The sequence below is a fragment of the Geotrypetes seraphini genome, chromosome 3 (assembly GCF_902459505.1).
Source record: "Geotrypetes seraphini chromosome 3, aGeoSer1.1, whole genome shotgun sequence".
NCBI classification, from domain to species: domain Eukaryota; kingdom Metazoa; phylum Chordata; class Amphibia; order Gymnophiona; family Dermophiidae; genus Geotrypetes; species Geotrypetes seraphini.
Window position 1 is genome coordinate 284,793,736 of NC_047086.1, and position 14,104 is coordinate 284,807,839.

Below are 14,104 nucleotides of genomic sequence, written 5' to 3' on the forward strand. Positions count from 1 at the left end.
CCAAGGCAACCATGTTATGCAAACCTAGTCTGCCTGCAATGGGACCAAGTTCTCAAACTCCCATGTCATTTGTGACTGCTCACGCAGGGCACAATTGCCCTGCAGGATCCGGAACATTTTGGTCTTACAGCATGGCTCTTGAGCACCCGGCACTAGCGCAAAGGCTATTCAGACAAAGTGGTTTCCACCCTTCTAAGATGAAGAAAGAAAGCGATTATGTGAAAGCCTGGAAGTATTTACAAGTTTGGTGAGCTTAGAGTGAGGATCCAAACTCAGCCTCAATATCTGTAGTGCTTGCCTTCCTACAGGAAGGACTGGAAAAAGGCCTAGTGGTTGGCTCCCTGAAAGTTCAAATTATGTGGCTCTTGTATTTTGAGCCTAAGGTTAATAAGAGCACCATAGTCACACATCCAGATGTGGCCAGGTTTTTGAAGGGCACTTTGCGCCTCTGTCCTTCAGTGCAACAGCCTTTTTCAGCATGAAGTCTTAATCTGGTCCTACATTGCTAGCTAGAGCACCCTATGAATGTCTAGAGCAGGTGTACTCAAAAGGTCGATCGCGATCAGGTTGCCTTCGCATTCTACTTGTTTCCCAATTCAGAAACGCCGAGCCGACCAACTTCCCCCACCCCAGTGATTGGCTGGCCCGGAACGTCCTCTCCGACGTCATAATTGACGTCGGAAAGACTTCTTGTCGGCGGTGGGAGGTAAGATTGCAGCAGTGCAGACTGGGGGAAAGGAAGGGGAGAGGCGCATTTTTTTTCCGCGGCAGGGAGGGAAGGATGTAGGCAGGCAAGCTAGATGGCTTTAGCGCAACAGGGAGGGAGGGAGATAGGTAGGTAGGCAGGCTGGCTTTGGGGGTAGACAAAATCTGGAAGGTAGTGGGGGGACATAAGGAGGCACTGGGGGCACTAAGGACACGGGAAAGGGGCACTGGGGGCATTATAGACACAGGAAGGAGGCACTGGGGGCACCATGGACACGGGACGGAGGCACTGGGGGCACCATGGACACGGGACAGAGGCACTGGAGGCACCATGGACACGGGAAGGAGGCACTGGGGCACTATGGACACTGGAAGGAGGCATTGGGGGCACCATGGACACGGGACGGAGGCACTGGAGGCACCATGGACACGGGAAGGAGGCACTGGGGGCACTATGGACACGGGAAGGAGGCATTGGGGGCACCATGGACACAGGACGGAGGCACTGGGGGCACCATGGACACAGGACGGAGGCACTGGGGCACTAAGGACACAAGACAGAGGCACTGGGGACACTATGGACACAGGACGGAGTCACTAAGGACATGAGAAGGAGGCACTAAGAACACAGGACGGAGGCACTGGGGGCACTAAGGACATGGGAAGGAAGGAGGGAGGGAACAGAAAGGGACAATTGTTGGGCCTGAGTGCAGAAAGAAAGAAATGAAAGAAAGGATACACAGTCAATTAATAGACGTCCCCTTGTGATGAAAAAAATAAATGGTCACGTTACCTCTGACTTACTTTCTCTGCAGCAGAGTCGGCAGCCGCGCTGAGGTGCAGGAAGGTCCCGTGATGACTCGTCTACCGCCTCTGCTCCAGATGAAGTAAGTTACGTTGGAGGGGGTGGACCTGGCAGACGCAGTCATTACAAGACTTTGCCACAACTCCTTGCAGGTCCACCCCCTCCGACGTAACTTACTTCTTCCGGAGCAGAGCCAGCAGACGAGTCATCGCGGGACCTTCCAGCATGCGGCTGCTGAGTCTGCTCCAGAGCAAGTACGTCGGAGTGGGGTGGACTGGTAGCCAGCAGCTACAGTCATCGTGGGACCCTGCTGCATGAAGGGAGAGAAAGGAGCAGGATTGCTGGAATGGAAGAGTGGTGGAGGGAAAGAAAGGGGGCAGGGTGGTATGGAAGGGTGGTGCTGATAGAATTGATGTACAGAGAAAGGGGAGAGACATAATGGGGAAGGATATTGGAGGGAAAGAAAGGGGGCAGATGCTGATTGAAGAGGGGTGGATGGCGAGAGAAAGGGCAGACATTGGATGGTAATGGGGAGCCTATGCTGGATGGAAGTGCAAATGGGAGAGAGAAGGGAGAAAATGCAGGAAGGAAATGGGAGGAGAGAAAGAGGGGAGCAGACGCTGGATGGAAGTGGACAGAGAGAGGAGAAGGTACTAGATGGAAGGGTTGGAGAAAGAGGGTACATGATGGAAGGAGGGGATAAATAAAAGGAGGGCACATGATGGGGAGAAAAGGATTGAGTTAGGGAAACACTGGAGGGGTGAGGGAAAGAGGAGCAAGCTTTAGGTAGACAGTAAAAAAGGACATTGATGAGAGGGTAGTAAGAATGTACCGTATTTTCACGCATATAACGCGCGCGTTATACGCGTTTTTACCTACCGCGCATACCCCTCGCGCGTTATATGCGTGAGCGCGGTATACCAAAGTTTTAAAACATAGTTCCCACCCCGCCCGACGCCCGATTCACCCCCCCAGCAGGACCGCTCGCACCCCCACCCCGAACGACCGCTCGCACGCGCTCCCACCCGCACCCGCATCCACGATCGGAGCAAGAGGGAGCCCAAGCCCTCTTGCCCGGCCGACTCCCCGACGTCCGATACATCCCCCCCCCCCCGGCAGGACCACTCGCACCCCCACCCCGAACGACCGCTCGCACGCGCTCCCACCCACACCCGCATCCACGATCGGAGCAAGAGGGAGCCCAAGCCCTCTTGCCCGGCCGACTCCCCGACGTCCGATACATCCCCCCCCCCCGGCAGGACCACTCGCACCCCCACCCCGAACGACCGCCGACTTCCCGACAATATCGGGCCAGAAGGGAGCCCAAACCCTCCTGGCCACGGCGACCCCCTAACCCCACCCCCTTACTACATTACGGGCAGGAGGGATCCCAGGCCCTCCTGCCCTCGACGCAAACCCCCCCTCCCCCCCAAGAACCTCCGACCGCCCCCCAGCCGACCCGCGATCCCCCTGGCGACCCCCACGACCCCCCCACCCCCCTTCCCCGTACCTTTAGTAGTTGGCCGGACAGACGGGAGCCAAACCCGCCTGTCCGGCAGGCAGCCAACGAAGGAATGAGGCCGGATTGGCCCATCCATCCTAAAGCTCCGCCTACTGGTGGGGCCTAAGGCGCGTGGGCCAATCAGAATAGGCCCTGGAGCCTTAGGTCCCACCTGGGGGCGCGGCCTGAGGCACATGGGCCCAACCCGACCATGTGCCTCAGGCCGCGCCCCCAGGTGGGACCTAAGGCTCCAGGGCCTATTCTGATTGGCCCACGCGCCTTAGGCCCCACCAGTAGGCGGAGCTTTAGGATGGATGGGCCAATCCGGCCTCATTCCTTCGTTGGCTGCCTGCCGGACAGGCGGGTTTGGCTCCCGTCTGTCCGGCCAACTACTAAAGGTACGGGGAAGGGGGGTGGGGGGGTCGTGGGGGTCGCCAGGGGGATCGCGGGTCGGCTGGGGGGCGGTCGGAGGTTCTTGGGGGGGAGGGGGGTTTGCGTCGAGGGCAGGAGGGCCTGGGATCCCTCCTGCCCGTAATGTAGTGCGGGGTGGGGTTAGGGGGTCGCCGTGGCCAGGAGGGTTTGGGCTCCCTTCTGGCCCAACTACCAAAGGTACGGGGAAGGGGGGTGGGGGGGTCGTGGGGGTTGCCAGGGGGATCGCGGGTCGGCTGGGGGGCGGTCGGAGGTTCTTGGGGGGGAGGGGGGTTTGCGTCGAGGGCAGGAGGGCCTGGGATCCCTCCTGCCCGTAATGTAGTGCGGGGTGGGGTTAGGGGGTCGCCGTGGCCAGGAGGATTTGGGCTCCCTCCTGGCCCGATATTGTTGGGGAGTCGGCGGTCCTTCGGGGGGGGGGGGGGGGGATGTATCGGACGTCGGGGGGGGGCATCAGGCTTTCAGGATGGGGACAGACCTTCAAGGGGGGACAGTGCACGGAAGTCAGGGGGGGTTGAACGGAGAGTCGGGACAGCGCACGGAAAGTCAGGGCGGGCGAAAGGAGCGTCGGGCAGCATGCGCGGTATACCCGTGAGCGCGGTATATCAAAGTTTTTGTGCAAATCATCGTGATTTCTGCGCGCTATATCCGTGTGCGCGTTTTATACGGGTGCGTGTTATTTGCGTGAAAATACGGTAATCTAGACAGATGCAGAAAATAAATTGAAAAGGAAAAAAGGGAAAGGGATTGCAGAGGAAAGGTGTGGGAGAGGGAAGGAGAGGAGAGTGATGCCAGACCATGGGGTGAAAGGAGAGATGGAAGGGGGACGCATACAGTTTCTGGAAGGGGCATAGAAGGAGAGAAGATGCCATATAGGGGAAGAGAGATAGCAGACAGTGGATGGAAGGAAGAGAGTTACAAGAAGATGAGGAGAGCAGAAACCACAGAAGACAAAGGTAGAAAATTTTTTTCTATTTATTTATTGCTTTATTAGACATGTGTCACTGTTTTTGCTAAAATCCACACTACAGTTTTGTAAAAGAGGGAGGGGTTAGTTTGTGATTACATATTCCATACTAGGCGAAGGTGTTTTCTGTGTTCTTTGTGTTCAAAAGACATGGTTTTTTTGTTAGGACTGATCTGTACTAGTCTGGCTTGTTTAGTTTTACAATGGGTGTATTGATGTTGTACTGCTCACTGCAGTATGGAAGATGCTGCCTTTTCCTAGGTACTCATGTGTGACATGTGGCTTGTTAGGGTTTTTAGCGCACGTACAAAATTACCACGCGGTAGCCAAAAATCTACCGCCTCCTAAAAAGGAGGCAGTAGTGGCTAGTGCGCTTGGGAATTTAATGTGCGCTATTTCACGCGTTAAGGTCCTAGCACACCTTTGTAAAAGGAGCCCTAAAATATGATGACCTTGTGTGTTTAAACTTCATAGTCTGTTACCATAAAATTAAAAAATATAGATTATAATTCATAGAAAGCTATTAATTTGAAAGAAAATGGAAGATAACTCTAATTGATTTCTAACATTATTTCATCTAAATCAATGAGACAGTTGATATCATAGTGAACCTCATTATATATGGATTTCTTATAAGCATTATTATATAACGTGTACCTGATTCTCCAGATAGATTGTAAAATCATCTTTGACATTGTCTAATTTATTGCTTTTTCACCAAATTCTTAATAATTCTCTTTTTCAAAGCAGATGGAGTTAATGACAAAAGTAGGCCACAAAGCCATAGCAGCGGAGAATTTAATCTTCTTCCAGATCATGACATGTGGTCGAGTAGCAGCAGCAGCAGTCCTATCCAGTATTTTGACCAGCGTCTGAAAAGGAGCACTAAATCTAGTCCTATGCTTCCAGGGAAAATGCATGAAACAGGAGAGAGTAAAGGATACCAAAAGACAAAAGTTGGTTCACCTGGAAGTGAGGTTGTTTCTTTAAAGCAGTTTCTAGAGGAAAGCAACAAACTCACCCTAACACAGGTTACTAGACAAAAATTATTACTTTTTTAAAATTTAGAAGCATTTGTAGTAATTTACCTAGGAAGACTAGCATGGTAAGGTAAAGAGTAACCTCTGCACATTAGCAGGAATGAAAAACATAGCCTTCTTCAATAAGAAGGCCTTTAAACATCTGAAAATGTGTCTGGGGGGATTAGAAAGCAACAGGTCAAAAAACAATTCAATATGATTTACAGCAGGGGTGCCCAACTGCGGCCCTCGCCAGGTCAGGTTTTCAGGATTTCTCAAATGAATATGCATGCGATCAATTGCATACAGTGGAATCAGTGCAGGCAAATAGATCTCTTGCAAATTCACTGGAGAAATCCTGAAAACCCCAACTGGATAACGGCCCTCGAGGGCCGGAGTTGGGCACCCCTGGTTTACAGTTTATTAATATTTATTATACCACTTTACAGCACAAATTTTATACTTTAGTAAAAGCAATGATTCATCTAGGTCACATGACTGCTTCATACTGATGCAATGACTTATACTAAAGTTTTCAAATAAGAACATAAGAATTGCCATACTGGGACAGACCGAAGGTCCATCAAACCCAGTATCCTGTTTCCAACAGTGGCCAACCCAGGTCCCAAGCACCTAGCTAGATCACAAGTAGCAAGACAGATTCTATGCTGCTTTTCCTAGGAATTAGCAGTGGATTTCCCCAAGTCATCTCAATAATGGCCTATGAACTTCTCTTTTAGGAAATTATCCAAACCTTTTTTAAACCCCGCTAAGCTAACTGATTTCACCACATTCTCCAGCAATGAATTCCAGAGTTTAATTACACGTTGTGGGAAGAAATATTTTCTCCGGTTTGTTTAAATGTACTGCTCAGTAGCTTCATCGCATGCCCCCTAGTCCTAGTATTTTTGGAAAGAGTGAACAAGCGGTTCACATCTACCCTTTCCACTCCACTCATTATTTTATAGACCTCTTATCATATCACACCTGAACCATCTCTTCTCCAAGCTGAAGAGCCCTAGCTACTTTAGCCTTTTATAGGGAAGTCGTCCCATCCCTTTAATCATTTTTGCTGCCCTTCTCTGTACCTTTTGTAATTCCGCTATATCTTTTTTGAAATATGGCGATCAGAACTACACAGGCACAGGCAACGAAACTTGACCCCGCCATCTCCAAGCTGAAGATCAAAACAACAGACATTAAAATGTTCCAAAAAGAAATCAAAACACTTCTATTCAAAAAACACATCCCATCAATCTAATCCCCTCCTATCGCTCCAGCTCCCCTTTATAGTACTGTAACTTCTAAAGTACTGCAACCTTCCTCTAAAGTAATAATAATAATTTATTCTTGTATACCGCCACACCCCCAAAAAGTTCTAGGCGGTTCACATCCATTAAGTACTGTAACCTGCTGACATACATCCCCAACATCTCAAAATTTCTGAAACCTCAACCAAGTAACCACTATCTATAACCAGAAACCTATTTCCTTCAACGTTATGTAATTCTGTTTTGTAACCAGAATGTGATGTTAAGCTCCTCCTTGTTATGTAACTCTCCTGGATATGTCCAGATATCTTCTAATTGTAATCCACTTAGAACCGCAAGGCACAGGCGGAATAGAAATCACTAATGTAATGTAATGTAATTCAAGGTACAGCCATACCATAGAGCAGGGGTGTCAAAGTCCCTCCTGGAGGACAGCAATCCAGTTGGGTCCCAGAGGGACTTTGACACCCCTGCCATAGAGCGATACAAGGGCATTATAACATTTTCTTCCAGTGCAATAGGTGAGACATTCTAGACCAGGGATGGGCAACTCCAGTCCTCGAGGGCTGGAATCCAGTCGGGTTTTCAGGATTTCCCCAATGAATATGCGTGAGATCTATTTGCATGCAGTGCATGTTCATTGGGGAAATCCTGAAAACCTGACTGGATTCCGACCCTCAAGGACCAGAGTTGCCCACCCCTGTTCTAGACCGTAGGGTTATTTCCCTTTACCCGCATGGGCTGCAAAAGAAATCCATTTCAGCTTTTTCACTCTGCCTCTAGAGTACTTCACAGGCTAGCTTAGCTCCTCCCATCAGTCTTTCTCTTCTGCTTGCATCGCTGCAGTTGTCTATGTTCTGCTCTCCCACATTTATTATTTTTATTTCGACGTAGTTTCATCCCCTTTCGTGGTTCTTTCTCGTTTGAAGTCTATTTGAAGCACTGCCTGCTTCAGAATTCACAGACTTCAGTCTGTAGCTGACAGGCCAATCCTTTCGGGGTACCAGTTAGCCAGTCTGCTAGTCTTCCTTGGATCTCAGGGCCGTCCCTGACTTGGTCTCACTCCCTGTTAAGCGAGGGGTCAAGCGCAGACTGTTTGGCACGTTTTGGGGGCTCAGCAGCAGTGTTCCCTCTAAGCGGGCGGGTGTTGTGAGCAAACTTTTTTCACCGTTAGCCAAAAATATCGGGCGCCAGCAAGTTATGAGCCAACTCGCCCGATTCTCCTCTCGCCGCCCTGCCATCTGCCGTACGCCTCTTCCGATCGTGCGCTGTGACGAGAAACGTGTGTGCTGCGATGTAATATTTTGTGCGCCAGCGCACGCCAGCGCAGCTTAGCGGGAACACTGGTTCAAATGGTTTTATTTATTTCCCCAAATTTATTTTTGTTATACGCATTGAAAATATTTGATATTGCGTTTAAATCAAAATCTCAATAAACTTGAAACGAGTGCCCGTGAGATTGTGGGAGGGTTAAATACTCAAAACTTAGAAGTTTTTGCTACGCCAGCTTTCTGGTATCTTTACATACAGTGGCGTACCTAGCATATGTAACATCCGGGGCCCATCATTTTTTGGCACCCCCCCCCATCTGTAAGAAAAACATGATTTTTAGTAACAAACCACACGTCACACATGAGTACCTAGGAAAAGGCAGCATCTTACATATTGCAGTGAGCAGTACATCAATACACCCATTGTAAAACTAAACAAGCCAGACCAGCACAGATCAATCCTACACCGTCAATCCTAACAGAAAACCATGTCTTTCGAACACACAGAACACAGAAAACACCTTCGCCTAGTAAGGAATATGTAATCACAAACTAACCCCTCCCTCTTTTACAAAACTGTAGTGTGGATTTTAGCTACGGAGGTAACAGCTCTGATGCTCATAAAATTCTGAGCATCAGAGCTGCTACCACCAAGGCTGGTGCTAAAAACGCTTTACAGTTTTGTAAAAGGGGGGATAAAATAAAAATACATAGACAAAGGTTAAATTGAACCAGCAAGAAGCTGGACTCTGCATACAATGCTTCACAGAAACAGTGACACATGTCTCCTAAAGCAATAAATAAATAGAAATTTTTTTCTACCTTTGTCTTCTGTGGTTTCTCCTTTCCTCATCTTCTTGTAACTCTCTTCCTTCCATTCACTGTCTGCCGTCTCTCTTCCCCTATATGGCATCTTCTCTCCTTCTATGCCCCTTCCAGAAACTGTATGCCTCCCCCTTCCATCTCTCCTTTCACCCCATTGGTCTGGCATCTCTCTCCTCGCCTTCCCTCTCCCACACCTCTCCTCATAGTCTGGTATCTCCCCTTCCCTGATTCTCTGGCATCTCTCTCCTTTCCTTTCTTCCATCTTTCGCTCCCCCTCCATGCTCTCACATCTCCCCCTTCCTTTTCCCTTAGACTGGCATACCTTCCTCCTATGCTCCAAGCCCTGGCATCTCCTTTAATTCCCTCCCTCATCTTCCTTCTCCCTCCAGCTGGGTACCGCAACACTCTTCCCTGCAGCTCTGCACTTCCCCACAATTGCCTTGCTTCGGTTCCTCTTCTTCCTTCCTTCCTCCCCCCCCCCCCCCGCGGGACCCTGCGGCACCATCAACTCTTACTCCCTCTAATGTCGGCCCTGCAGCTCCAGACTTCCTCGCACCTTCTCCCCTCCCCCTTTGGATCGCTATTATTTTAAATGTTATAGCCGCGGAGCTGTATCCATCAGTGGAGATGTCTAACCTCGGCCTGCCCCGGAACTCTTACTGCAGCAGCCGCCCGTCTAGGCAGGAACAGGAAGTCACTGTTGCAGTAAGAGTTCCGGGGCAGGCCGAGGTTAGACATCTCCACTGATGGATACAGCTCCGCGGCTATAACATTTAAAATAATAGCGATCCAAAGGGGGAGGGGAGAAGGTGCGAGGAAGTCTGGAGCTGCAGGGCCGACATTAGAGGGAGGAAGAGTTGATGGTGCCGCAGGGTCCCGCGGGGGGGGGGGGGGGGGAAGGAAGGAAGAAGAGGAACCGAAGCATGGCAATTGTGGGGAAGTGCAATCCCCCCAATGCGTCCCCTTACCTTACCTCCCCTTACCTTTGCGACGCGTGTGTGCGCTGTGAAGAGAAACTTTGCGCTGCAATGTAATATTTTGTGCGCGAGCGCAGGCCAGCGCACCTTAGCGGGAACACTGCTCAGCAGTATTCCGCTGCACGCCGGCTGCATTTTCGTTCCTCCGCTCGTCCTGGTCCACAGTCGGTCCGCAGGGGTGGAGGCATAGTCAGACAGTGGAGTCTGACCAGCAGCCCAAAGATCAGCTTGAAGACAGCTTTTCCGGCAGTGTGGTAGTGAATTCTGACTCTGGCTCTTAATCGGGACTAGAAAGCAGGAGCAGCTTGTGTGTCCAGTGTTTGTGAGCAAGAGGAGCTGGCAGGCTCCAACAACAATTTTCTAACTTCATTTTAGAGGGGCTTTCTGGGGGTTCTCTTGATCCTCTGTGTTCCTCCACCCGAAAAATCCTATTTTTGTAATTTATTGAGTTTGGGAAGTGCCATTTTTGGTGCAAATTTGGGTCCGGTGGCCATTTTGGACTTTTAGTGTGTGTGGGGGGGGTTTCAACTTCTCCCTGCTCTTTCAAACTTCAAATTTTTGAAGTGAAAACTGCTGGAATGGAGTCCTCAGGGTCTCTTGGTGTGGATTCATGCCAAATTTGTGCAAATTTGCCACTTTTGGAGCGTCTTTGCGCCATGTGATATGTGGTGCAGTTGGGGGAGGGGCAGTAACTTCTGGGTCAGCCTCTCCTTTGAGGAAGCAGGTCCTAACATACTCAGCTAGCTTTTCGGGGCGGACGCCTTTGCTTTCAGGGCTTAGTTCTGCGGTGGTGGCCAGCCGTGAGACGGAGCCTCCGCAGCCTAAGAAATGCAAGTCTGTGTCATCTAAGGGTGACTCTATGCCCCAGGGTCCTGATACCTTCTCAGAGTTCATGAGATTTTTATGGTCTGAGTTCCAATACAGGTTGTCGGCTGCTGGGTGTTCTTCTGCGCCTTCCCCCCAATGCATTCGCAGACTGACAGGCTCTCCTCAGGGGATTTCAGTGTCTGCACCCACTCCGTCCATTCCTTCACAGTCAGTTCAGGGGGCTCCAGTGGCAGATCTGGACCTCGCTGATAATTTATTTGATGGTGCTGCACTGCCCAGTTTGGGGATCTGGGTTTGGATGCTGGATCCGCAGATCCCTTAGGGGCTCCAGAACCAAGAGAGGATCTGCTTTGTAACGCTTGTTTAAATTTGCAGCACTGCTTGATCTGTTTGCTGAGTCCTTACAGGAATTGAGCTTGGATGCCAAGCCCGCTCCTTCTACTTCTTCCACTTCGTCTCCCTGGCTTTGCAGCATGTGCTCGCAAACTGTAACCTTTCCATGGCATCTGGCTATGTGTTTCATAGTTACGGAACAGTTTGACTTTCTGGAAGGTCCTTTGCAGAATGCTGGAGCTATGTCCTGCTTGTACCCTCTGGCACAGGAGTGTAAACAGTTGTTGAGCCAAGGTGGATTCCCTAGTCGCTCAGGTGCCCCAGCGCACTTCGCTGCCTAATGCCGGTGGAATGGTCTTGAAGGATATGCAGGATCGCCAGGTGGATGTGCTTCTCTGGAAAGATTTTGAGATGGCTAATTTAGGAGTTAAAGCTGCTGTGGCGATGTTTTTTGTGGCTCGCGCCTGACTAGCTCGGCTACATACGCTAGAGACTCATGCGGTAGAACCTCCTCCTCAGCTTCTGATGGCTGGAATGGACTACATGGTAGATGGTTTGTATGACCTTTTGAAAGTACTGGCTAAAGTCTCAGCATATTCTATTTCAGCCTGCCGAATGCTTTGGGTTCGGCAGTTGGCTGGTGATACCACCTCCAAGGCAACTCTGACCCGGCTACCTTTCAAGGGGCAGTTCCTGTTTGGCAAAGGGGCTGGATGACCTCATGAATTCGGTAATGGATCAGCGTCCAAAGACCCTGCCGGGCAGTGGAGCGAGACCTAGGGGTTCTGCGTGTCCCCCTTTTTGGGACTCCTGACAGAATTTTCATGTCTATAGGCAAATTCTCCTTCCTTGTTGTGGAGATCCTTTCGAGGTTTCAGGGATTGGTTTGCGGGCTACAGGCGCTCTTGGCCTGCCTCCACCCATGCTGCACGACCTGCCCGAAAGACACAATGATGCCAGGGAGCCAATGGCTCCTCTGCAGATAGGGAGTCAGCTCTCAGAGTGTCTGCTAGCCTGGATTCACATTACGTCAGACCAGTGAGTCTTGGAAATTATTCGATCCTGCTACAAGCTAGAATTTGTCCAACCGCTGACAGACTGGTTTGTGTCTTCTCCTGCTGGGAGGCCGGACAAAACACACAAAGCCCAGGCTATAGTTCAGTGCTTGCTGGATATTCTAATAATAGAGCCGGTGACAAGTGACCTTTTGGCTCAGGCAGATACTCTGTTTACTTTATCATACCAAAAAAAAGGATCTGAAGATTGGTGACCTATTCTGGATCTGCAACATGTGAATGCAGCTCTCAAGATACTTCGGTTCTGGATGGAGACCATGAGGTCTGTCATTGCAGCAGTGACTCCTAGGGAGTTTCTGGCCTCCCTTGATTTTACAGAGGTATATTTACACATTCCCATTTTTCCAGGTCACTGCAAGTTCCTGAGGTTTCATGTGCTGGGTCAGCATTATCAGTTTTTGGCTGCCATTTGATCTGGCAACAGCACGCTGGACACTCACCATGGTGATGGCAGTCATGGTGGCTCATCTGAGGAAGATGGGGTTACAAGTTCCCTGGATCTGGATGACTGGTTGATTAGAGCACCCCTGTTGGAAAAGGGGCACACCACAGTAGAAATGGTACTCAGGGTGCTGGCAGACCTGGGCTAGATTGTCATCTTCAAGAAGAGTCATCTTGCGCCCACACAGTGTCTGGAATACCTGGGAGTTCTGTTCGATATGGCAGTGGGACGTGTTTATCTGCCCGAGGCTCACAGACAGAAGCTGTGTGCGCAGATTTTAGAGCTATTGAAAAAGTCAGTGCCTTCGGTGTGGGACTACCTGCAGGTTCTGGGCTCCATGATGGCCACACTGGATGTGATCCCTTGGACGAGAGCGTACGTGCGTCCTCTTCAGTAGACATTGCTCTCTCACTGGGCACCCCACTGAGATGCCCTGGAGATGAAACTGCCATGGACTTTGAAGCTAGAGCAAGCATGACCTGGTGGCTTTGCCCTCAGTCGCTCTGCCAGGGCATTCCGCTGCACATTGCCTCCTGAATGTGGTCACCACGGATCCAGGAATTTACAGACAAAAATAATGAAAAACATAAAAAAACAAAATTATGGAACATGGTTTAATGGGATAGAATTAGCATGGGTTCAGCCAAGGGAGGTCTTGCCCTATCAATTTGCTTCATTTCTTTAAACGTGTGAATAAAGGTGAGCTGGTAAATGCAGTATATCTAGATTTTCAGAAAGCTTTTGACAAAGTTCCTCATGAGAGATTACTGAGAAAGTTACAGAGTCATGGGATAGGAGGCAATGTTCTTTTTTGGATTAAAAAATGTTTTTGGATCAAAAAAATTAGGGAAGGGTTAAATGGCCATTTGTCCCAATGGAGCAGTGTGAATAGTGGAGTGCTGCATGGATCTGTACTGGGACCAGTGCTATTTAACGGGTTTTTTGTAATATATTTTATTGAGCCAACATAGAGAAACGCATACATGTGTTAACAAATATCAAGGTACAGTAACTGAAAGATTCAATATATTGTGACAAACCCATTGCCGGCTTTGTCCCTGGGATTAATAAAAGCAGAACACGGCCCCTGGTCAGAAGAGCTGACCAGGTTAGGGGTAATGATATAGAAATGGCTGACTATCCCTCAGACAGTGAGGCAGAACCAGGAAAGCATGAGCCTGATATTACTGTAAAAAAGGTGCCATACCAGTTTAAATATGATAAAAAGCCTGTTAGGACTTTTACTGAGAAGTAGAAACCTGGCTCTTTAAGGTCTTATCCCAGTACAAGCAAGCAGCATATTCTCACTAATGGATGATGTCACCGACGGAGCCCTGGTATGGACACTTGAAAAGTGAATCGCAACTTGAAGTTTAAAAAGTTCACAATTAGCCCACATGCATGAGTGCCTTCCCGCCCAACATAGGCACGCAGTCCCTCAGTTTTCTAGTTTCCGCAGAGCTAGAAAAAAGCGTTTTTCAACACCTGTTGAATTTTTTTCTCTCGCTTGCTTTTCCACTCTCGCGGGTTGTGACTTTTTTGTCACAGTTCTTTCGGTTTTTTTATTTTATTTTATGTATTAAGTAAAAAAAATATATATATATCTTTTTTTCTTTTTACTTTGCCATCACGGGCTTTGGCCCAGCAGGGCCTGATGG

The 14,104-nt window shown here is 49.5% G+C and overlaps 1 protein-coding gene across 4 annotated transcripts in view; it reads left to right on the forward strand.

Moving 5' to 3' along the window:
• The window catches only part of CCDC88A (coiled-coil domain containing 88A), a 612,058-nt gene that overhangs the window by 533,360 nt on the left and 64,594 nt on the right, over positions 1–14,104 (forward strand). For 3 of the 4 annotated variants that reach the window (XM_033936818.1, XM_033936822.1, XM_033936821.1), the window contains one exon: positions 5,152–5,435. In XM_033936818.1, coding sequence (XP_033792709.1) covers positions 5,152–5,435 — 284 coding nt within the window. The remainder of the gene's footprint in view (positions 1–5,151; positions 5,436–14,104) is intronic. The other variant, XM_033936819.1, reaches the window with a different exon arrangement.